The following is a 26,178-nucleotide window of genomic DNA, read 5'->3' on the forward strand; positions in this document are numbered from 1 at the left end:
ATAATAATAATAATAATAATAATAATAATGTATTCACAGGGGTGAACAGGGTAGGGGGTGTTGACCCAAGCACCTTATGCAGTCCAAATAACTTTCCTTCTGCTTTGATAAGGTTGCAAGCTGCTCCTAACTGCTGCTGCTGTTCAGGGTAGACAGAATCTTATGGCCCCCATGAGGAAGAGGTGGAGAAAGATACACCTATATAACTTAAGGAGACTTCATAACAATGTGAACCAGAAACTGGAATTACACTCCTGATTTCTACACACTCACTAATTTTATATTCATTAAATCAATTAATGAATAGAAAACGTCAAAGTTCATGATCCTATTTTCATCTCCACTGCACACTCAGAGATTGTATGAATTGTTCATAGTTAAACCACATGCTGTACATTCTTTAACACTGGGAGGAAAATCAAGTTGTTAGCTAATAAGTTTTCTTTGGGAATTCATGTATACAGAATGGCAGAAGTTTACCTTAGAAATGTCACATGTTACATAAATGTCATTGTTCCTTTTATTTTCCTATATACAACACATCAGATAGCAATTCTACAATAATTGTTTCAAATCATGAAACCAAGGTGGACAGTAGCTCAAATGATTCAGTGCTGAACCTATTAAGGATCCAAATTTTGGAAGATTTGTACATAATTGCTCTAAAAATATGCTCATTATAGACGTAGGCTGATGGTTTAGAACATATTTCTACATTTTTAGTCTTCAGGATGATTACTATCCTTTTTTCCATCCATTTTATTTTTCATGCAACAGCAGCTATAAATGTAAAACAACAATACTGTAATTTGTTTCTGCCAAAATCTGAGGCTACATACAGTAATATCCTTGCAAATCCACCTTTCTATTAACAAACGCAGACTGGATTTAATCAGTAAAGTCATCCATATCCATGATTATTTTTACAATTTCTTAGCCAGTGGTAGGCAATTAACTTTGCACAGTAGGGTGGTGCTTGTTTTAAGAGATAAATGTTCAGTTATGGAATTTCTTTGCTCTGGAATCCATGAGGACTTCTTCCTCCCTTCGGGCAGCGACAGTGCCTTGAACATAATGGCCGAGCAGTTGTACACACCTTGTCATGAAGTGGGCATCTATCTTCACAACTGTTGAAGAGAAAAGAATAGAGATGATAGACAAACTCTTCATTCTGAGCTGGAAGAAATGAAAAGATGAGGTCTACTGGTAATGTTTATATTTCAGAAGACAAATAAATATGATCCTTTTCTATTTTGGATCATATTTCATATCACAATTTCTGCTCATTACTGTTTTGGACTGCATGTGAGATATATATGGATACTGGTCTTGTGAATGCTTCAATTTGTCTTTTGAAGACTGCCCCCCCTGAACATACATACACATGCAAAGGTAAGTTCTACAAGTTTCAGAACATAGTGTTATACCTACATCAGCTAAACTACAAGTTTGGCTTGGATCCATGATATCCAAATGCTGTTTATATGAACTTGCCCACTCATAAAAGACTTTGGCTGAGATGAAGGAGAAAACTGGATATTCAGGATTTGGAGGTCTCACCTTTGATAAGGATGGATAATTCATTTTGCCCTTCTCTTTTGACCTCCTCCAACTTGCCTAAATTTTTGGGGGAGGGAGACAGGTCTTTTAGAAACTCCTAAGAACTTGTTGCAAAATAACAAACATTTGTGATCTTATTTTGAGCACTAAGCTTCACAGAAAATAAGAACTAGATAAGTATTTTCACACAAAAATCTAGTCCTTGCTTCTCCATTCTGCCAGACCCTTGATCTTCTGAAAATCATCCCAAAATCTTTAAGTAGAATTTCTGACATAGCAAACAGGAATATCACAAATTGCAAAAGACTGCTAGGTCAAATTTAATTCTGCAAAACTTTGTTGGTTTATAATATAAATGCATGTTCAATCATTCTCAAGATCAGAGAGATATCTAGCATAGATCAGTGCAAATCTTTTTGTCATTATTAGAATAAGTAGTGGAATAGATAAATTCTCAGCCATATCACCTTGCATAAATTCTTATATCAAGCCAATTTCAGAGAAGGGCAATTGAAGGCAACCCAAGCTAAAAGTATAAAAACCAAAACTGATTAATTAGAAAATGTCATCCTTGAACATGAACACAATACTATTTTTTAGCAGAGGGTTGTCTCCTTCTGAAAATGTAGTTTACTTACCTTGCAGATTTCGCAGAAAGAAAGTCTACTCAATTCAGGGATGTAAGAAGAACTTTGGGCTCCAAGCAAACCCCTCAGATGGGCCCCAGTGGTACGTGAGCTTGGGTGCTGAAATCCCAGTCCAGGCCCCAGTGGAGGCGGACTGGAGAGAGCAAGAAGAAGGTCACACAGCTGCTTCTCCTTTGCCACCACACCAACAGCAGTACAAGAGCCTGTGGGAGCTTTCGCTCACCTCTTCAATCACCTTTCCACCTGCTTGACCGTTAAGGTAAATTACTTCTCTCCTTCCATTCAAAAGAAATCCCTCTCAGCCACTTGGAAGTCTTGCTGTTTAGACCACTGTATACTGGTGGCTTACAGCCACTTGAAAGCATCACCAGCTATCATTGAAGTGATACACTGCTGGTTGGATAAAAAGTTGCTTGTGGAGAAATAATCACGTCTGGACTGCAAAAATTCATAGGACACCCCCGCTCCCGAAAACAAAAGAGTAAGGTTTTCCATATTTCTTTGCTCCCATCTAGTGGTCTCCAAGATTTTTGCAGCTCAGTTATAGCATACCTACTCCTCCCTCTTTCTTTTACAAGCCAGAACACAAAAGGAAGAGTAAGGGAAGAAAGCCACCAGTGGTGATCACAGGGAAGTTGCCAAGGATTCCAAGGTTTCACTATCAGCTGACTCAACAACTCTTCCCTCAATGGTACCCTCTTTCCTTAAGAGCTGTTCTTCCTCTATAGCTCCTGTTGGACTACCATGTCTGGACTCCAAAAATCAAAACAAATGCCAGACTCTTAACTCTTTGCTCCCACTTAGTGTATTTTTGCACCCCAGATATTGTTGGTAGTCTACCCACACCACGTTTTCATCAGGTTGTGAAAGGGGAAAGGTTGCACAGCATGGTGCAAGGGGAAGCCTGGTTGGGTCTTGGTTTGTATAGGTCCATGCCTTTGTGTATTTATTTCACTGACTCAGCCTCCAGCATTTAGCATAAATTTAACTTGGACAGAACAATTAACCAATTGCTGTTGGTGTGGTGGCAAAGGAGAAGCAGCTGTGTGACCTTGCTCTCTCCTGTCCGCCCCCACTGGAGCTTGTACTGGGATTTCAGCACCTGAGCTCATGTACCACTGGGGCCCATCTGAGGAGTTTGCTTGGAGCCCAAAGCTTTTCTTACATCCCTGAATTGAGTAGACTTTCTTTCTGTGGAATCTGCAAGGTAAGTGTGGATTGATCCAACTATTGCTTCGTATTCAAAGGCAAAAACGGCTTACCTGCATGTTTTTTCATTAAATGTCTTATGTTTCTGAGAACAGCTTTCCTGGTTCTCAGTGCACGTGTAACAGCTGCAGTTTTCTTTGTTCTGAAATAAATTGCCAGTGCATTTCCATTTACAGAAGCACTCACAGTTTTCTTCGTCGAAGTCCATATTTGGTGCACACATAGCAAGTTCAGCAAGTGGAGGGAGTCCTGGCACAAAATACACATTTTGCAGAAAAGAGAGAAAGATTTATGTACTCACCCCTTGTTTCCTGAAAGCATTTTTTAAATGTTGGCAGATCATCATTTTGCTAAAGGTCACAGAAATAGGGTGCAATTCCAAGGCAATACCCTACAGATTTACAATAGTTGTTGGACTGAATCTGTAAAAAGCAGTCCTAAAATTCTAGGAATTTGAAGTGTTATCAACATCTAGCTAGGACTGTAGAATACACAGTTTGAAAAATTCATGTTATTATTCTAGCAGAAATGAATTGTGATTCTGTGTAGATTCATATTATATTTGTTAAAGATCACACTAGAGTTCAAAGAAATAATTTATCAGTAGGTATATCCGCAGAAGGTTTGAGCACAACAGTTTGATGATATCCCTCAGGATGTGTTGTTCAAATTAAGACCAAAAAATCATGTTAAATGCCAAGCCATACTACTTGTCTTGTTCTACTGATGCTGATAATTAATTGCAGTCACAATGATATACTTAGAAGCATAATTAACCTTAACCATTGTTTTGAATAGAAATCGTATGCCACATCACAGAGAAAGAGCTCTTGAAATTTCTCTAAATGTTTACCACAACTTTATTCATTATATAGATAATCAGCAGAGTTATTCCAAACCTTGCTAGGGGCAGTTTGTAGGGCAAACTTTATGCTGTGATCAGAAGTAGCCATTGAGCTAGACATCCACCAGTGTCAGTTGTATTCTCATTTTAACTGGTCAGGTTCAAATATTTTTCCCTTAATATAAATGGTGACATAGATACGCAAGGAAGATTAAACATACTGCATTTATGATTATCAGAGGGATTTAGAACAAAGTGAAAAACTCTTTTCTTTGAAACAAAATATACCGACTGCTTTCACCACTGAAATATAAAAAGCAATATCTGGATACTTCCAAATCAGCTCTTCCCAATCTGGTGCCCTTCAGATTGTGTTGCATTACAATACCCATACAGTATTACAATTCCCTCATTATAATTCCCCTCAGCAAGAAACTGCCACTGATATTGGAAAAGATGGAACATCCAGAAGCACCAGTATGGGGAAAAAGCTTTACAGATGGATAGCTCCTGTGTTGCTTATGAAAATGCATCACATTGAAGTGTGTTTTTCTCCCCTGTTTTGGTGGTAAATAAAATGCAAAATACAAGAGGGTTGCATAAGGAAGGAAACACTTGGACTTCCTCTAATATTCAGTGTATGAGCAGGTCAGTTGTCTATAAGAGTCTTGTCTGAAGGAATATAATAACTAAATTGTAATTTTCCATACAGTAACGTAGGGAAAAGTTGCACTGAATGGCAAGACACTTGCTTCTGAATAGATATGCCTTGGATTATTCTGTTGAGCTTATAATTAATGAATATAACGGGCTGATATGTATTTATATGTAGGAATATTTATAATAAGCTATAATCATAATGGACTGTGGTTAATAATTTTTTGGGGGGAGGGGGGCTTTTTATATGATGGAATTCTTTAGCTCTTAGCAAAATAATGTGTACCTTCCATTCTGTCAAGATGATCTTTGTCTATTACACATTCACATTTCTCATTGTCCCATGTCCAGCCATCGTGACACCGTTTATTTAAATAGGGGCAACTAAAAGAAAACAGAATGCAAATTAAATATTTTAGGATCATACAGTATTGACAAAGTTACTGAAATTGAAATGTAAACATGTCCATCAAAAATCAGCAAAGCAGACAATTTCATAGGTTGGCTGGGCATCTTCTGAATTCAGATGCAATTCTGGAATGTGCCAAACTTTAAAATATGCACAAAAAAGCTCATTAGTATTGAAGGAACAATTTCAAGAATTATGTCTGTTAAGTCATCAAACCAAGGCTTCAAAGTGCATTCCAACTGCTTGCTGTTTCTTAATTTACCACAGATGCTTCTGTCCATTTTTATTTTTCTAGATAACTTAGTAAATATTAAAAGATGCCATAGTAATTAAAAACTGCTGTTAAAAGAAGAATGGTTCTTGTATTATGTAACCCATATTACACTGTTTTTCCAAGCAGTCGTTTTGCTATTCTTCATAACATTGAAAACCACATGTTTTTTCTTGAATTATTAATCACTGAACAAAGTTTATAATTTCTGGACTATCTCAGAAATCCTTCTTGATTATGTGTTGTTAACAGAATAGAGACATAAAAATAAAGTAAGAGACTGTCTTACCGAACTTCCTCGGGATATTGGATAGATCTTCGTATGACAGTATATATTTGGTGCTGAAGGTCTGTGGAACATTTACAACCAGTGTGATTTGCAATATTGACCTGAATTGGGTCAGGCACATTTGTAATAGGTACTGAAATTTCAAAAAGCTGGAAAATAGTGAAAAATTGAAGTATAGTTACTCTTTTTTATTACTAGTACTATCATTTATTTTATAACTTTTCCTCAAATTTTGCTGCAAAGAGAAACAAAAGGGAAAATTGCTTTTTATATTTAAAAGTTTTATGAGTGTCCCTTTCTAATACAAGTCTCCCTTTCTAATCTAAGATTTATTCATTCATTTATTGTCATATTTATACCTTCATGTTTCTGGCAAGCCAACCCACAGCAGCTTACAGTACAAAAATAAATAGTATTAAGCAACAAGAGTACACATCCAATAGTAATGGGGAAGTCTGCAGCCCCACAGTGAAACAAGTTCCACAGTATTGATTTGGCCACTGAGAAAGACCTGGCCCTGGTTGTTTCTATCTGGACTTCTTTTCTGGGGGTCACCTATAAGGGATCTCTGGAGGCTGCATGAAGGGCTTGTCGGTGACATACGTAATGGGAAAGTTGTTCCTTTAAGTAAGCAGTCATCAGAAGCCATTACAACTCAGCAATGACAGGTGTGACACATGCTCCCAGTGAGAAACACCAGGCAGAAGCTGGACCTATTGCAGTTTCTGGGTTTCCTTCAACACAAAGCACATTACAATGATCTGGTTGGAGGATAACCAGTGAGTGGATCACAGAAGAGAGATCAGCACTGTCCAAGAGGAGAAAAGTTGCTAGATCCAGCAAAGATAAAGGAATTTGCTTCTTCCCAACACAGTCACATGAGCATTCAGGGACAGCAAGGGGTTGAGAAGTATCCTCAGGTTGTAAATCTGCTCTTCATCAGGGAGTGTAACCCCATCCAGAGCAGGTAAATTCCTGTCCGATCAGATAGAGTTATTGCCAATACCAAGCCCTCAGTACCGTCTGGATTTAGTTTTAATTTGTTACGCCTCATCCAGATTGCAATCTAGTTCGAGCAGGAACTGACCACAGAAACCAACACACCTAACCAAAATGGAAGAGAACACAGTGGAAATGTAAGTGAAAATTATGACAAAGGCAATAACTCTTTGATATGTCTTCAACTGTTTGGAGACATTTACTTTTCCATCCATTTTACAAACTTTGCTTACTTTAATGGGAAATAGCTGTGAATTGTAACCTATTTGGTACATTATTGTTCATTTTTAGACTGAAGGAAGGAAATGCAGATGGAATTCTTTGAGCTTTAGGTTGCAGTCCCTTTCATGAAGGGATCCATGTGATGTTACTTCCCATGACACCATGTGTGAAGCCCTGCATACTCCTTCTAAAACTCCTACTGAAATCTTGTAAATGTTTGAGTTCTTATGCAAGATGTCATATGTTTCCCTGATTGGAGGTTTGGGTACCTCTTAGGGATTCTGCCAAGTGTCCTGATACCTACAGACCACACCTATAGATATCACCCTCAGAGGTCCTACATTCAGTTCTCAGCATGTTCAGATAGATACCATGGGCCATGTATTAACATGTCTTCAAATAAGGAGTTATAAATATGCACTTATTTACATATGTGAACACTATTATCACAGATTCTGGCCTCTTTCCCTTTCTATCGCCCTAGTAGCCTACTGCATTAGCAGCAAAAGACTGGTAAACTGAACCGACCTTCTGAAAGCAGGGGGTTAGCTGATGATGGGGACTATATTGTTTCCTACTATTAAGGAAAGTAGAAAACTAAGGATCTGTCTCTTATTGGGCACCCAATTGTGTGGATCAGTTGTCCAATATGGAAAGCAAACAGGACTCCCTCTGATTGGTGCTCTCCCCCTCATAACTATTGCTTTCTATATACTTTTTAGAATAAGTTTAGGGATAGGTTACACTTTGGGTTCCACTAACTGCATCGGTTGTTGAAACCATGTATACCTATACTGTACCTTCACTAACACACAAACACACATACACCCTGAGCACAATTGACAGAAGCACTGGAAGGGAGGGAAGCCTATGCCTCTTTTTTCTAGAGATCTTGCTCCAGATCACTGGCAACCATAAACCACTGACCCACAATAGGATGGCTGAGGAGGGGTGGGGGAGAGGAAAGAAGGAGCTATGAAGAGCAATTTATTTCTGAGTAGATATGCATAAGCAGAGACTGATGTGTTCTTGTTAAAGCAGTGTAATTGTACTGTAGAAAAGTGATTGATTGATTGATTGATTGATTGATTGATAGATTATGTGCCATCAAGTCATTTTCAGCTTCTAGCAACCACATAGATAGGTAGAATACATAGATACATAGAAAAGTAGACATCTCAATACCATTTTGGAGACATAAGATGTGCTAGTGTTCATGCAGCTCAAGCTTTCTTCATTGCAACATCCTCCACATCGGTATACATTCACACAAGGAGGCTTGAAGAATTTATTGGTTGCTGCTCCCAGCTCTTTGGCAACTTCGACGCAGGTCTCCCTTGGCACACACTGAGTCTTTTGCCATTCCTCATCTATAACTGGAAAATACAACCAGTTTTAAAAGCAGGAACGGTTATAACTGGATTCATCAGCAGACTAAGTATGCAAATCTTTCAAAAGAGGGGCTTTACAACATACAGAGTACTTTTCTTCTTATCGACTGCATCATTTGCTAGGCTTATGCAAAAGTTTCCAAAGTTAATTCTGGCTGCACCTCATGCTTCACATCCCAAAGGGACTGGGAATGCACATGTAAGTGGGACAGTCAGAAACAGCAGCTTACAAAATAGCCATACCAGCCTGGAAAAAGACACACTGGCTCCATTATTGATTCAAAGAGGGGGGTTCCTGTGCACCTCCCTGTAGCACCATCTCCCTGCACCCTCAATGGTATAAAAAGAATGGTGCCTCATTATGATGTCACACCACAAAGGAGATCATGTTGGGAAGCAAAGAGTATGACTGACGTTGTAAAGCACCTCTTCCAGTGGATTTGCATAGCCCAATTAATCAGTGCATATCAATATGCTTCTGAGCCACCTATAGCTGAGAGAGATGAGGCAGTGCTTTGACAGGGAGTAAATATATAAGGGGAAGGGGGAGGTTGCAATAAAATGGTGCAATGTGTAATGCTTCTGCTCAGAGTTCAAGCAAGTTAGCCAACCACAGGACTACTTTAATGCACAATACACAAACCAATAAATAGTAGTTCCATGGCCACTGAGCTGTTCTAAGACCTATTGACTCCATAATGAGGTATGCTCACTTCTAAATAGCAGAAATAGAAAGATTACTACCAACACAGTTTTTGCCAATTGATTGATTCCCCACCCCCACCCCCTTAATCTCGTCTCTGCTCTGCTCTGCGCCTTCTCAGTCACTGACATCTTTCTATGGAACTGTATTCTCCTGCTATCCAGATATCGAGGTAGTCCAGACTAGAAACCAATACCATGAATACTAACATTACTTTTATTGTAAGGTTACATTACAGACTCTTGTGAGTCTGTATCTCTCCCTGCTTGCCTTTCCTTTCCAGGGAACTAGGGAGGATCCCTTCTGATATGCTTTGCACTCCCCATTCCTTCTGTAGGCTGAGATGGCTCTTACTGTTTATGACCATTGCCCTGGCTGCGGCTCTTCCTCCTCCTTTCTCTCAGGGATATTCCCACAGACCACTACATCCCCTCCCTCCTGGTTTTTAGGAAGTTCATCAAAACCTGGCTATCAAATCGGGCCTTGGGAGTTGGAGTAGTATGATTTGCTCTCTCTAGAATTAGAACTGTCTTTTGTTTGGTGATTATTGGATGGACTAAGTTCCTGGTGTTCTTGTTGTACTATATTGTTATTTTTTTATGAATTATTGTGGTTACTATTGTATTGTAATGTGCCCTGTATATTTATAACACAGCTTAAAACAGTTGGGATCAAAGTCAGCTTTGACTGCAGTGGCTTATACACCCAGTAAATAAATAAGTAAAATATTAAGCCTTACACTGGATTCTGTAAGACCCAGCTTGGAGTGGATGTGTAAATGCATCTTTGTGTCACCACTGGCAGTTCCATGGAGGTATAATTGAACTCATAATTTGGCAGCTTCATATGATTCCACTTTTCAACCATTTGTCATGAGACCCAGATTGCACTGACAATTTGGCAGATTGGCGGTAGGGAGAAAAAAAATCTATGGTCTATTTAGATGAAATCTGCAGACCAAGAGTTTTCATTTTCTACTTGTTGTAGATCATCAAATGACTATTAGAAAGGCTCATTGAAATGATGCCAGTCTTAGGCCATTAACATTCTTTTTTTGTTCCACTCTCTATTTCTTTATTTGCAAGATAGATCTCCAGACAACTTCTGCCCAGTAATGTTCAAACTAGTGAGGTGTTTTCTATCAGGACACACCTAATAAAAACAAGAATTTAAATAATTTTTGGTTTTGAACTTGTTTGTTTCTGGACAGCAGTCCAGATTGTAAGCTCTCTTTTTTGATGCTGCTGTTCACACATTTTTCAGATGGCTACTCCTAGATATTGCTGAATGCTTATATGCCTTTCCTCTTTCAAAAATGCCTATTTAAAGCAGATAATATTTGGAATGGGCAGAGAATTCTGTGGCACATGTTGGTCCTTGTGCAGATATGCTTCTAAAGGGATGCTTTAGTTAAAAAACACTGTTTTCTCTCCCTAACAGATACTTTTCATTTGTTAAAAGGTGTGGGAAAGCAATAGAAAAAAATGAAAAAAGTTAAAAGTGGAAGACTCCATGTTTGAGAGAGGGCAGTTGCACAAGGAAATCTCATCTACAACACTCAACGTCTCAATGAAAAAACCATTTGTCAAGCTTCACACTGCAGATGCAAAAATGAATTTTACAGCTCTCTGGACTTTATATTTAAAACTCCAATATTAGCAAAACTTTAATGTAATTATTTTTCTGTATATGAAGTCCCAAAATGACTGTTTTAATTATGGAACAAATGCATATTGCATATACTATAAAATTCTCAAGGTTGCACTCAACAGGTTTGCAAACAACAGTTTCTTCTATTTCACTGCTAAGGAAATGTGATTTCTTCCCACTGAATCAGCTCAATAATTGCACAGTGATTGCTTTAAACATTTTTAGAAGCACAATGCCCTATAACTGCATTATTCTAAAACACAGCACCAGCATACTGTAAGTAACAACTCAGTAAGAGGGACAAAAATCCAGCAAGTGTAATTCTGATTTTAAAAAATGATATAATAACAATAATAACAAATCCAGTCTAAATATCTGGCTGATTGTGCAATCAATGATGATGATGATGATGGTAAGGTCTGGATAGTGTCTGGATAGTGTACATTGCAAAACCTGGAGACCGCAGAATAGAAAAGAAAGAACTCAAGAAAATAACAAAATATGAAGACCTGCAAATAGAATGACTGTGGCACAAGAAAGCAAAAATAGTACCAGTAGTAATAGGCATCTTGGGTAAAATTCCAAAACATCTGGAGGACCACTTGAACACCATCAGCATTGACAAAATCACCATTAGTCAATTGCAAAAGGCAGCTTTATTTGGAACAGCTTACATCCTGCCACGATACCTTTAATATTATTAAACAACAACATCTGGGAAGGACCCGATAGGTGGACAAAAATTTCAAATCCAGTCTAAACATCTGGGCTGACTGTGCGACCAACCATAATAATCATAATTATCATAGATACACTGCTTTATACATTTGCTGAACTTGAGAAACAGTCTGATATATTCTGCAGAAGATCCAAAAAATTAATTCTGAAAACTTTGCACCTACTTTTGAGCATCTCAATATCATAGAAAGCAGCTGCAAATCTTGTTGAACGATGAGAGACAGATCTGGAATCCAAAGTAGACATACTCTTGAGTTTTAATCGGCATTTCCACAGCTTCCAGTCCTCTGAGTGGGTAATCTGAAGGAGCTCTTCCAGACTGGCAGCCTTCCTGAGCTGCTCTTCTGACCACTCCACTGTTCTCTGCAAGGATGCAAACATTAAGGGCAGAACTAGAATGTCAATCAAGAGATTGTAATTTTGCTGACTGTACCAGTTGGATACAGTTTCTGCTAGATTAGTTTATCTACTAAAATAAACCTTTGGGGGGTAAAATGGGTCATTCTAGAGAACTTTATAAAAATATGAAGAATGAACAATGCTTTGGGCCATTAAAGGTTGCCACTCCTATAGTAGCAAGAATATGAGCTGAAGTCACACATGGGAATACTAGGCTATTTTGCTGGCTGTTAACTTAGCCATGACATAAAGGGGAGAGCAGAGAGCCTGTCTGCTGTAGTGGTTAAGGCACCAGTCTAAAACCTGGGAGACCGTGAGTTCTAGTCCCGCCATGGGCACAAAGTCAGCTGGGTGACCTTGGGACATTCTCTCTCAGTCCTAGGAAGGAGGCAATGGCAAACCACTTCTGAAAAAACCTTGCCAAGAAAACTGCAGGGACTTGTCCAGGCAGTTGCCAGGAGTCAAAAACTGATTTAAAGGTGAAGGAAGGCAGGAAGGCAGGCAGGCAGGAAGGGCTTTTACAAGTGAAAAGGATTTATTGGTTATTTTTATTTCCATGAATATCTTGTGTCTATCTCAACATTCAACTGAAGGTTGGAATACAGTACTGAAAGAGAAGCAGCTCCTTTAAAATGTGGGATATAAAACTAATTAGACTTTTGTGCTCCAGACCTTATATATTTTACATACTTAAAATGGTATTTAGAGAATGTACACTATAAACCCAACGTTATGTTGAGGTTAGTACTATTAACATTTTTTACTTTAGAACAATTTTTTACGTTATGTTAGCTGGTTCATTAAAATCAAGTATGATGGTTACAACAGTCATGTTTTTCATTGTGTCTTACATAGATAAAAACCTTGCACTTTGGAGGGTGAGAATGAATTATATTTCCAGAATTTGGAATTATATTCTCCAAAACAACCTGTCCAACTGTAATTTAAAAACTCTGCACTTTGGAGGGTGAAAATGAAATCAGTGGCAAACAAAATGGCTACATGAAAAGGCATGGAATCATCTGCTAGAACTCAAGTAATTTATAATGAAAAAAACCCAGAGCTTTTGACTGCCAACGTTTTCTGACAAGGGACAGTAAAAGGCCTTTATTCCATCCTATTATAGCCTGCGGAAATCGAGGGGTATAGGGACAAACCAGGTAGGTTTGAATGAAGGGAGGATGGGGGGCGGGGGGGGAATAATTATTTCATCAAAGAAGGGTATGTAGAAAAAAAGAACAATATACAGAAAATATCTGCAGTAACATAAAATGGTCCCAAAAGCTAACAGACAAACATTTATAGTGCAAATCCCAAGTTGCACCTATATTTTGTATATTGTTCACCATTATGTCAACTCTATTTTTCTCCACCAATGTCTAATCACAGGCAATCAGAAATGATGCAACAAACATAACTACGGTATCACATACTGTAGCACACCAAACCATGAACTAGCTAATGACATTGTGTTGCACAAACCCAGATAACTGAATTAGTTGAGGGACACACAGTTTTAAGTTCATCAGGTGTAAGTGTTAAGTTATGCAAACATGGCCTAAGTAATGTCACTGAAGATGAAGCAGCAGGCCAGACGTGTGAGGCTACACCACAAGCTGGATAAGAAGTATGATTCATGCTGTCTCAGCACCAAGAGCTGCCCAGCTTGTCAAGCAGTGGGGACACAGCCTCTCCCTATACCAACACTGCACAATGTCTAAATATTTTCCATCTTTTAAACCTTCCTGATAATCTGCTGAAAGAGATGTTTTGTTTTGGAGGACTAAAGTGTCCCTGAAAATCACCATTCCGTTTGCCTTCGCTTTAATACAAGCTCTTTCCCTGAAGCAATCTTTTTTAGACGTGTTGTAGAAAGAGAGAACAGACACATTCATCTTTGTAAACAGTATACACACTCTGCAGTGTAATGCGGATGACTGTAAATGTATAAACTTATATGCTTTAGCACAGCATCCAGGATTAGAGAATTTGCCTCTGTGCTGAAGCCATGCATGGAAACAGAGATCCATGCTGTGAGTAAACTTTGCATGGAAACAGAGATCCATGCTGTGAGTAAACTTTGCATCAACTATATTTTAAATACTATCAGCTCTAAATCCTTATGTGCAAAACACTTGCTTTTAATATTTCAAAACTCTGAGTACCTGGTCCTATACTGAGTACTAGAACTGATTCAGCCACCCAGAAATTCATTTCAGCTTTTCCCAATTTTTTTCATTTTCAGCAGCCAGATTTAAATGAAGGGGAAACATTATTTGGTTTTGATGCTGTTGAACAACTGGGAGTCAGAAAGCCTTGCTGATCTACTTAAAATCACCCAGAGAACCAGCAAATCATGCAAATGTATCTTTTGCCCACTTTGTCATTAAGAGGAATGGCTGTAAGTCAGCAAATCTTTATGTTCTTGTCTGCCCAAGTAACATTTCCTGAGCTTTACCTTAAAAGAATGCCCAAATAACTCATTCTGCCTTTAAGAGTTTCTGCCCATCCCCTTACATATTCTCAAAATTGTATTCCTTAACATATGCATTTTATTTCATGGCTCAACTATTGCAACATACTCTACATGGGATTGTCCTTGAAGACTACTCAGAAGCTTCAACTGGTTCAGAGTGTGGTGGCACAAGCAGTAATGGGCTTGCCTTGGCAGGCCCTTTTAACACCTCTGCACTGGTTGCCAGTGCACTTCTGGGTACAATTCAAGGTGCTGGATATTACCAATAAAGCCCTATATGACACAGGGCCTGGCTATTTGTGGGACCACCTGTCTTCCATGGTTTCTTCCAATCTGAAATGATTTGGAAGAGTGGCTGCTGTCTGGGTTCCCTTGATTGAACAGTGTCGTCTTTATAGTATTGCCTGCCCTCTGGAATGAGGTCCCCTGAGATCTGTATGGCTCCCAGCCTGATGACTTTCTGGAAAGCCTTTAAGACCTGGCTAGTCACTCAGGCATTGAGGTAGAGTGGATGGGACTCCCGTTTGTAATGTTTTATGTTTACTTTGTTGTTGGATTGCCATCTTATGTAGTTATTTTGTACCGTTTTGGTTAATTTTCTGTATTTTTTTGTTGTTTTATGTTATGAGTTGCCCAGAGTCAGTTGGAGTCAGGCGACATCCAGAATGAATGAATGAACGAACTGCAACTCAAAAGGCTTTTTAATGCACAACACTGAATATCCATTCTGGACCTTAATTTAAAAAGAATCATTTTATTACATTAATATCCAGAAGGAATATAATGTTGATGTTACAGAAATGTAACTGTCCAGCCCTGTATGACCTACATTCCACAGCCAGTGCAGAAGGTCCAAGAATATCATGACTGTGGCATAAACTACTTTTCTGGAAAGATCTCTTGGGAATTATAGCAAAGCAGCACTCTGAAAAACAAGGCTACACATGCATTTGGTGACTATTCCATAATTCTCTGCAGGGAAGAAAAATTATATTACATGTATTTATTGGCTTCATTTCAAGGAACACAATAAGGTAAATATGGAAGCTGTCCCACTGTGTCCAGACAGCACTGTGAAGCAAACTAAGCTGAGAGGTGGTGACTGAATATCACTGCTAGGAAATTATTTGAACACAGGTTTTCCAAAGCAAAGTCCTATGCTATATCACCCTGCCTTTCTGCTCCACTCACAGAGATTAACAGTGAAGAAGGACCAAGATAATTTTTTGATTGCCACCTCTGGGCATAAGTTGATAGACATGCTTCTTGGTGTCACCAGCAGTGGCTTTGGGAGTGGACAAGTTGGTAATTGCTTGTGATCTCACACTTGAAATGGTGACACAATTTGGAATAATTTCAGTAAATAAAAACAAAAGAATGAAGTCTTCATTATGAAGATATTGTTGAAGAACAGAATTTAACTCAGTTTTACTTCTGTTAATGATTTATGATACCTGTATTTTCATTGCTGCAACATGGGTAGGCAAATATTAGAATTAAATCAGATACATCAGCCTGATGACAGTCTAATCCAGGGCTCAAAACTCTAAGGTCACTGCTTGTTGACCACCACGTCTTCTGATTTTTAAAATGAAAATGATAAATTTTGCAAATAAATGCTGCAAAGAAAACACCACCACCTTACAGCATAATCTTTTTTGGACTTACATTAAAGAGTCTTTACTTGCAGAAAGAAAAAGTAAAATTAACTGGAGTAATAACAAAAATAGGAATACTAATCTCTGATCCACAAAATCATATCTATCAAAGAGGGTCAGAGTAACATACTATACCTTACTGCATACAAGTTCTTGTAAAACTGTAAAGTGTTTAAATGACTGAGCCAATCATAAGTCAGAGTGTGCATAAATGGAGAATATGTTTTGTTTCAAATCTGCCAGATACTACACAGCTTTTTGTATATATCCATTAAGCTGCTCTGGATGGGGTGCAGTTTGGCAGAATCAGTTCCCAGAACGTTGTTTTTTTCCATGTTTTGGCTAAAACAAAATCTGGAGGGGTCATATGAGGTGAGTAGGAAAGGTCATTGCACCCTCCTCCCCTCTCACCAACTCCTCCCTATGGTTTGCCTGTCAATCTTCCCAGCAATGTCCTTTCTCTGACTCTTGTCACTGCCTTGCCTCCCTTCCTCAGGCCCCCCAGAAAAAGTGCCTTCCTTTTCCTATCTCCCCTTTGCTGCCCCCCCCTGCTTCTTCTCCTCTACAGAGCCTGTGCCCTGTGCACTTTGTGATGTTCCTGGAGCCTTTTTCTCTCACTCCTGAGAGGCTGTGCACCACCACTGTTGATGACCGTAGTTTTTTCCTGTTCCCTCCAAAAATCACTTCTGCCCTGTTTCAGTCTGGACATGGGCTACCCAAAATTGTTTGTTCTGTGCATGGAATGGTTCATTCATAGAACATTTTGCACATCCCTCTACACAAACATTACACCACTTAACTTCATCATTAAGTCCAAAAGGGGGGAGGGAGTTATATACAGTATACTTTCCTCCTTAAAACCATTTTTCTGAAAGTTCCACCTTCACATTTAACCTTCTCAATAATCAGAATTTTACATTCTGTACCATATGACTCTATGTATCTTCAGGGTCACCTTCTCCTTGTAGAACTGTCCTGTTCTGTACACTTGTGGGAATGGTAACCTCCACATGTATGGGACCTTGGCAACAATGTTTTTTGTATGATGGCCCTGATCTTGTGGAACAGTCTCCACGCAGAGGCCTAGCTGATACTCAACTTAGCAGAAGGCTGCGGAAATGGAATTTTTCCATTGGACCTTTGAGGTATAATTATATTGCTGCTTCTTTCTGGAAAATTGGTGTTTTATTAGAAGTTATGCCTAGGGCTACCAGATCTGCACTAGAAAACATCTGGGCTACCACTAAATGACAATGAATGCTTAAATGTTTCTCTTTTTTTGCGCTGGTCATCTGAATTTTTGCAACCGTTATCTGGTAGACCTAACCATGTCCACCATAGTTAAGATTTGAGAAACATTATGGACACTGTTTCTAAAACATGTATGATGTATTTATTACTCTTCTCCCTTTGGTTATAGACCCGAATCTGAATGGAGCTTAATGCCTTTCCGATTGGAGAGAAGAACCAAGAAATCTGAAGATTGCTGTTGCTGTATTTGGATCTCCATGGTGGGGGTCAAGAAAGGAGGCAAAATTCTAATACAATGCATATTTATCTAATATATGAAAAATATTTATATCTTGCCAGTTAGTCAAATTGTTAAAAATTTAAAAATAATTTGAAAACATTAACAAAGGATATAAAAATAATAAAGTAGCCTCTAATATCACAGGTGGTGATAGAAATTTGAAATATAAATAAAACAAATAAATAAATAAATAAAATGCTTATGATCAAATGCTTCTTTTTCCATATCAGTAAGAATTTGAGTCAAGGAGGAATGTAATGTTGGATAGTCATTATGTATGTGCTTAATTAATTTCTGCTATTTTAGAATGTGGAACCAGATAAAAGCCTGAAATTAGTTGGTTATGTTTCAGAGTTTCTGAAAAACAATGGCACTCTAGGAGGGATGAATAGGATCAGTTGGCAGAAACACCGTGAGCATCACATTTGGGGGGGGGGGGGAAATAACGCTGATTATATGGATGTTAGTCATAATGAATCAACAGAAATAATGGTGTGAGCAAAAAAAAATGGTGATTGACAACATGGCTTCTTTACTGTTTCCTAACACTAAAAAAAAAAAAGAATATTCACCATATGTCATATCATAATTGAGGAGATCATTTGCAGCATGCTTGGAATCCTGTATTGCTTTTGTTTCTAATTGCTGAACTGATCAGTAGGCAAACAAAAGGAAGATTACAGCTGTGGACAACACCTACTTGATTTTGGCTAATCTCAAAAAAGCTAAACAAGACTGGACCTAGTTGGTACTTTACAAGGAAATTATCAGGAACTTCCAGACTGTAGGCTAGAGTGGAAAGTTGAAAAAATATCTTGGAAGAAGGCGATGGCAAACAACTGCTGAACTGTTGCCAGCAAAACAATAAATAATATGGTTACTGGCTGGGATTGGCCTGGCTATTAATTGGCTTAAAGAAAAGCTGTTTAGAGAGCCTCTGATAACGCACGTGGCAGATACACTGCTTTTTTCCTGTAGTGGCAGACAAAATGGATGCATGTGATCAAGCCTGAGACCTGTGGCTGTTTCTCACAATGTGTACCCCTTTCGAGGAACTCTGCATCATCCTCAGTCAACAGGGTGAAGGGCGATTGCAAGGGTACCAAGCTGAGCAAGGCTCGTGCCAGCAAAGGAAGGCAAAATTCCATCTTATTTTGCTGTTTAGAAATCTAATTTTAACATGATGCTTCCCTCTTATTTCCCTTCCCCCCCTTCTGTTAAATTTTCTATTGTTTTCCCCATATTCCCTTCAGAAAACATGGATCTGGTAGCCTGGCATGCTGTTTTAGAGATCTGGCATTTTCCCTCTAAATCCCATTCCACTGCAGTTTGAAAAAGCTGGTTCTTGTTTGCCTCCACTTTAAGTGAAATTACAGATATTACAATGACTGGGCAGCTGTTCCGCTATTTGTAACTCCAGTGTTTAATAACTGTATTTGGGATACGCAAAAATGTCTGCGATCCAAATGTTCCAAGCTTATAACCAGGGCTGCAACTGGGGGGTGTGGGGCAAGCGGGGCATGTGCCCTGGGTGCCATGCTGGGGGGCACCAAAATGACAAAATAGTATTTGTACATTGAATGTTTCCTGGCACTTATAATAATTCCCACAATAAAACTTGCTAACACCTCCCTCACCAACCCGGGGTGGGGGGCGCAGAATCCATGTTTGCCCCAGGTGACACAGACCCCAGTTGCAGGCCTGTCTATAACCACCATTCAGAGTCTTCCAAACTCAGTACCAAAGTTCCAGTATTCTGCAGTTCTACCTTGAGCATCAAACAAGAGGGCTGTCTCCACTTTGTATCAAGTACTCTCTTGGCTTTTAAATTTCTCCAATCCATGGAGATATTAGACTCAGCCCAGAAAACAGCATGCACAACCTGAGCATTAGTTCCCATTAGTCAGGAGAGCAAGGAATAGGGCCAAGGTGAGACAGTCACTTATGCATCTGCTCAGAAATGGAGAACTACTGTGATGTTAGGGGGAAAAAATGCTGGCCCCAGTTTTGTAAACTGACTGTGATTTTTCTAAGAGGGATTTAGAATTCATGGTTATACTGTAAGGTTGTTGCCCCTATGTATTCTGTACGGTATGTTGTGTTTTGTTTTTCAGCCTATTTATTTATTACACACGCAAACACACTATATATATAAAACAAAAAACTAAAAATGATTGGAATGTAATTATATTATATTATTAATAGGAATATTAATAATGTAATTTAAACTTCCAGTGACTGGGTAGTTTACAAGTAAAAAAAATAAATAAATAAAAACAACAAAAAAAGACATACAAGAATGGAGAAGAATAAAAGAGTAAATGACGACAAAACTGGTCAAAAACCGAAAAAAGAAACACAATCCAATTGTGTGAAGGAATGTATTCCTGAAGGAGAGGGTGATGTGGTGGGTTCTGGTGCCAAAATCCACCACAGGTTGGCAAATGTGTAGCCCACTATGCATGTATTTTACTGGCATTAATTTGCCTTGAATTTTCATATGCAAATACAAAAACTATCTATAGACAGTTTGATGAATGAAAAAGAAATGCTTGCACAATGAATGTGTATTTAAATACTCTGCTGTTGCTGTTCCGTTGAGCTTTATGGTTGCAAATATAAAACATTATATAGATGCAATTGTTTAGCTTTGAAGGCATAGAAGTGTATTTATTACAATCATTGGTATGTAGAGGATCAGATTGCAACCCTTCCAAGTCTGGAGTAGGATGTTTAATTGGGGTAGGCTTTGGGGATGGTTGTGACCTGCCATCCCCCCCACCCTGCAATTCTGATGATAGCAATAGCCTGGAAAAGTGAAGGTGGAAAGAATTTAGCTGAGCAGGTTACTATAGTGACTGTTAACTGCCCTCTTCCCCGTCTTCCAGGATCCCTTGCCTAGAGCAGTCGGTGGCAAAACCCCTGGAAGGGGAGTCCAGCCGAAAAGGTGTTTGGGTGGCTGTCATTTTTTCAACATGGGCTACGTTGCAATGAATCTCCTGCAATCGCTTCTTGGCTAGGTTGAGTTCTAGGATGGTTTGGGCAGGCAGCAAATGGCTCCACTCTTTGCTATGGTCATGTTTGTTTGTTGTTTTTTAGAAGTTATAAAATTACCTCCTTAACGTAGACCAGTGTTTTTCAAACTTGGCAACTTTAAGATGTGTGGACTTCAGCTCCCAGAATTCCCCAACCAGCATGTTAAAGTTGCCAGGTTTGAAAAACACTGATGTAGATGGATTATCAGAAGCACTTAGTATGAATTAGACAAAGACAACAAACAAAACAAAACAAAAATAGGGAGGAATGGCCTTGTTCTGAGTTCCCTTTATTCTCTATGGTGGAACATTCAAACCATTTGGAAGTCTTTGTTCCAGTGTTACATGAGGGACCCAAAATGTTCTGACAGAACAGTCTGGCTATTTTGTCCTGAGCTTCAAATACAAAGAATCGGGGATATTGTTTGTTTTCTACAGCCTTAAAATCTTGCATTTATATCAATTTATTTATAATGCTCAGATGTAGCTTATCCTCCAAATGGCTTCCAACAAAAAGTGAATATGCCTTTCAATACAAGGTGAAAGGAAGAAAAATAGGTCAGCAAGAAGGTGAGTTTTTCTAAATATGCCAGCCTGAGTATCCCAAACTGAGCCAAAATAAATTAGCCCATCTTTATTTAGGAGAGAGGTTCCAGAAAAGCAAACATCAGATGGTAGGTAGTGTCATTTGTTTTCAAGAAGCATCTGAGTTCTCAACTATTCTTCCATTAGTAGTCGGCCCTCAGCAAACTCACCACAGAAATCTAATTCAGTACTACATTGTTTCATAGAGATGAACATGCAGTGCCAGCAGCCACACACAGTTATTTCCCTCATCAAAAACCCTTTGTGCATAGAAAGTAAACAGAGCAAGTAGAAACTGGTCTGTCTTCCCTCACATATAACCTGTCATGTTCACTGTTTCAATAACCAGACACAAGGAATGTATGTAAACAAGCAATTTGACACAAATATCCAAGCTGGAAACTCGCAATGGATCATCCTAAACATTTTGACTGGCTCTCAAATGTCAAGTTCCACTTTTTTGTAGTCCTTAAGTCTCCATCATAAAATTAGCCAACTTCTTCCCATGAACCAGGCAAACCTGGAAGCTATGTATTACAGCCGCTGGTAGACATCTGATCTAAAGCAAACAAAACTGACACAATCCAAGAAAAGGGCTTATTGCTGTTTCAGTTGAGCAGGTTGCTTCTGCTATGTATGCTTTTTTGATTAACCGATTAACCCTTTACAGTATATTGAAACAAGTATTGAAATTATCTGATTAATAAATTCCTAAAATGACTGATTCCATTGCATGGAAGGCTCTGTAACTGTTGGAAGGAACTCTCTGCACTCTGAAATCCTAGATCAGTTCTCAATCATTCTTCCTCAGAGTCCATATGAAAGGGCTAAAAATCACTGAAGCCAGCCATTCCCAAAATGGTGGAGGGTACTGATGAAGCCAGAAGAGAATATCACTGAAAGAAATATACCCTGAGTTCATGAAGGGAGTATTGAGCAAAATAATGCATTCCTTATCATTAAAAATTATGAACCTTCTAATCTCTCTTTCAACATGCCTTCATGCTATTTGCCAATAGTTGCACTTTTATCATTCAATGAGGCACAAGTTGGTGCAGGGAGGTTATGAATGTTGCTTCAAGCTATGCTGAAAAGCCAGTAGTAGATGTAGATATACTGGTGTAGAGCAGTGTTTCTCAACCTTGGCAACTTGAAGATGTGTGGACTTCAATTCCCAGAATTCCCCAGCCAGTATGGAAGTTGAAGTCCATACATCTTCAAGCTGCCAAGGTTGAAAGGAATTCTGGGAGTTGACATCCACACATCTTCACGTTGCCAAGGTTGAGAAACACTGGTTTAGAGGCTTTGGCACAGACACTTTCCTTTCAGGTGGCCAATTCTGTCAGGAAACCTGTTATCAATTCTAAAACACAATAAATAAGCAGCTTCTGGTGACACTGGTCATCACAGATATAGTGGAATTGATGCCAGACTACCGAAGACCGAAGAGCAAGTCCCTATACTAATAAACAGTAAGAACATCTTAGATTCCAATTACTTATGGTTAGCTTCTCTCTCTCAGATGGATCGTGCTGTTACCTTTATTAAGACATGTGAACCGACAAAACACCAAAACAAAAAGAAAGGAAAACCCTTCAGTTTCTATAGTTTTTCTCTTTTATCTGGTCTGTGCCCCACAGCGTAACAAGCCCACGGTGAGGAAGTGTTTGGGACATGACCAACGTCCCAAAGTACAAGAGCGTTGGCTGGATTCATACAAAGACCTAAGACTATGTAGAACTATGAACCTGCCACATCACAACCTATTGGGTTTGCACGTTGTCCTCAATGGAAAATACTGTACACTTCAGCTTGCTATTTCTCCATACTGCTCTCTCCTGTAACTTGTAATTGGCAGGCTGGGACTTACAATTGGTAGGCTGAGAGTATTATGGGGAGTCAACTTTTCCATTAGAAAAAGGGCATGAGATATGTGCAGATGTGTGCTTTTCCCAGCACACATGAAGCAGCAGAAAAACACCATAAATGTTCTGAGCAGTTTTTGCCTACTTTCAACATACGAAGTCTACTTGCTATGAAAAAGTTTTACAGTGCATCTATTAAAAAAAAAACAACTCTCCACGTAGCTGAATATACAATAGAAGTGACTATCATTTCAGTTCATTCTTTTAAAGTACAGCATACTTCATATACATTAAAAGCAGCCTCATCTGCCAATGGTTTTCCTTCCACAGTTCAGGATGAAAAAGCATCACAATGAACGTTCAGTGGCTACATTGGTGCTTATTCAGCTGTTGTAAAGAAAGGATTATTTGAAAGAGGAGAGAAAGAGAAGGCGTAGGAGAAGAGTGAAAAATGGGATATGGGCAGAAGTGGCTTCCAGTGACAGCATGGAGAAGGTGGAATACAAGAAATCCAATGCCAGTTTCTTCATCATCATCATCATCGATAACCCTATTGGCAGTGCTTTGCATGGAAGCCATCATCTTCACACCAGTTTTTCTGCAAAAACTGCCAGAGCTATGCTGATGAACCATATCCCAGTCATAATGTCAGTCACTTGACCCTACTTTCCTTCCCTTTGTCCCCTCTTGTATTATGAAGAAATGGAAATAATACAGATATTTTTTTGCGAACCCAGAATACCAAATTAATCTTCAAATTCCAGAACTGGGTTTCAGCTACTTTGTAAAGATTTGGCTTCACATCATATAACCACAATTCATTCAAATTACAGTGGCTGGCATATGCAGATGAGAAGTCAATTAATTTCACAAATGGGATACCTTATTTTAAAGGCAATTAATTTTAATCCATTCCATTTTCTTTCGTTCCAGCCGTTCGGGGATTGGACATCTGGCTAAACAGTGATTTATAGTTGAGTTTTTCCTAATGTAAATATGATGGAATTATCACCCCCTCCCCCAAGCCTTTGCAATACTATTTTAATTAAAGTTATGTTCTTGCTAATTGCAAGCATTCCAAGACAATCTTTACTTTCTACTGAATGGTTTGACAAATTTGAGAATGTTTTGATTTAGCTTTTCAGAAATGATAAAAATCTCTTTAGAAGGGAAGAACTTTCACTATTCCAAAATAACTCTCTAATACTAAGAGAAACTGATAATAGGAAAAGCCGTTGTTAGAGATGGAATTAGTGGTATTTGCAAACCCAATTCTTTGCAGAATGTACGAGTATAAAAACAGATGAATGACAGAGGAGACAACAGACCTACATTAAAATGTAGCATGTTAATCCCATTATCAAAACAATATTCTAATGCCCAAGAGTCTCTCCACAAGAGGGGTTTTCTCATCTGTCACGCTGAAATAAAATGAGAATGTAAAGCAATGATTTAGTGTAATTCAATATTCATGAATGAAGGGAGCCTTCAACTTACAAAGAGGACAGAAATGTGAAGGCAAATCCCACTGGAAAATAGATTTTGCTGATTTCTAGGGCAATGAGATCTAGGCTGCAAAAATCCAGATAACTAGTGTGAAGAAGCACAGAACTAGAGTTTTCTGTATCTCTTTCCTGCTACCTAGTGGTGGTCTGGATTATTTTATCCCAGAACTGGCAGCTTTACTCATTTTCCTCACGTACATCTTAAATTCCACTAGTCTTTGGGGGAAAAAAATTAAAAGGATTGTAAGAGGCTGCAGGGGAAATCAGGAAAACCAATCTTCACTCAGAGGATGCTCACTTCAGCAAAGCAGACTTAGGATTGGAGTCAGTAAATAAGAGCCCAAAGAAAAAGTATGCAACATCCACAAACGTTACTTAATTAAAATGTTATATTCAACTAACAAGCAAAGTTTATCAAAAACACTTAAGTCTTCTTTCTTCCAAAAGTATAGTTTTTCCTTGGTAAAACATTAACTTTTTGCTAAATTATTCCCATTACTTTTTCTGCTTGATTAAATATATAGAACTGAAAAAGCTATCAGGATTATCCCAATGGCTTAGACAGAAAAGCCTATGCTGTCTCAAAACATGTAGGTGTTTCAGTGCAGACTTAAAACATTAAAAACCCCTTACCTTCACAGATCCATGTTCAAAACCTTGCATTAGATGTAGAAAAACCACCATTAATGTGTTTATAGTTATCCACAGCTTGCACATCCTTGAGTTTAAGATCCACTCTTTGCTTGCTTCAAGGTTGATATCATAGAACTGAACCAGAAATTGTTTCAAAATACATATTCTATAAACTTTTTTTTCTTACAAAAACACACAATCCAAATTTGCATCCCCCTCGGCTGTAAACTTGAAAACCATAACATGGGAAGTAAACAAACAAGAACAGCACTAGCAGCATCCAATGTGGTTGAGTCCAATTCCCTTAAACCATGTGATTTATTTCCTGTGAAACTTTGTACGATAAAAAAAATACAAAATATTTTTTAAAAAATATTTTCAGACAGTAGCAAACACAGGTTGTAAATACCAGCTCATAAAGTTAATCCCACTCAAAGACTAATCCCACTCAAAGACAAGAAGAAATTCAGCATTCATTTGTGGTTCAGGAAAGGTTAAAATCTTGCTGCTCCATGCCGCAGCTTCTTGTTAAGACGGTGGTGCAAGAGCCAGTGTTTTGAGCTAGAGAGAGCTGTAATTCAACTCTGTATTTAAACTTTTTTTTTACAGGCTTCATAAAAGCCTGTGGCATGTGTCTTAAATCTGATACAGACACTGGCAGAGAACATAGTCACAATCTGGCTCTTATTTCATTTTACACTACCAAAGGTCCAGCCTTGCTAAACTAATTGAAGCAAAGTGTAATACTATTATTTAAAAATAATTACCTGAAATGTGAACCTTCAGCATGTAATTGGTGCTCTTCCATGACCCATCTCTAAACATACATCTTTCTATTTTGTTTGTTACAAGACATCTTACTTATATATTGAGAACATTTTTACCAAACCAGTCTGTGAGAC

General features: G+C 38.5%; 1 protein-coding gene across 2 annotated transcripts; it reads right to left on the bottom strand.

Annotated features, from left to right (window-relative positions):
- Window positions 1-657: 657 nt before the first annotated feature.
- VEGFD (vascular endothelial growth factor D) lies at window positions 658-26,166 on the bottom strand. 2 transcript variants are annotated; one of them, XM_063305125.1, is made up of 7 exons: window positions 25,277-26,166; window positions 11,754-11,952; window positions 8,293-8,483; window positions 5,887-6,035; window positions 5,204-5,301; window positions 3,470-3,665; window positions 658-1,127 (listed from the first exon to the last, which is right to left on the bottom strand). In XM_063305125.1, the coding sequence occupies exons 1-7, from the start codon at window positions 25,358-25,360 to the stop codon at window positions 1,001-1,003; spliced, it is 1,044 nt and encodes a 347-aa protein (XP_063161195.1). In that variant the 5' UTR covers window positions 25,361-26,166; the 3' UTR covers window positions 658-1,000. The 2 variants fall into 2 exon arrangements, with proteins under 2 accessions (XP_063161195.1, XP_063161196.1); XM_063305126.1 differs by lacking the exon at window positions 25,277-26,166 and adding an exon at window positions 15,294-15,455.
- Between the last annotated feature and the right edge of the window lie 12 nt (window positions 26,167-26,178).

This window comes from Candoia aspera, chromosome 5 (assembly GCF_035149785.1).
Source record: "Candoia aspera isolate rCanAsp1 chromosome 5, rCanAsp1.hap2, whole genome shotgun sequence".
Taxonomy (NCBI): Eukaryota; Metazoa; Chordata; class Lepidosauria; order Squamata; family Boidae; genus Candoia; species Candoia aspera.

What these genes read in the sequence shown, in the direction of transcription:
- VEGFD (XM_063305125.1), bottom strand. Translation starts at nt 25,360, where the DNA reads ATGTGCAAGCTGTGGATAACTATAAACACATTAATGGTGGTTTTTCTA. An exon ending in TGATATTGAGATGCTCAAAA is followed by an intron (nt 8,484 to 11,753) that starts GTAGGTGCAAAG and finishes TGTATTTTCCAG; the next exon opens with TTATAGATGAGGAATGGCAA. An exon ending in CATCTTATGTCTCCAAAATG is followed by an intron (nt 6,036 to 8,292) that starts GTATTGAGATGT and finishes ACTATTTTCCAG; the next exon opens with CTTTTTGAAATTTCAGTACC.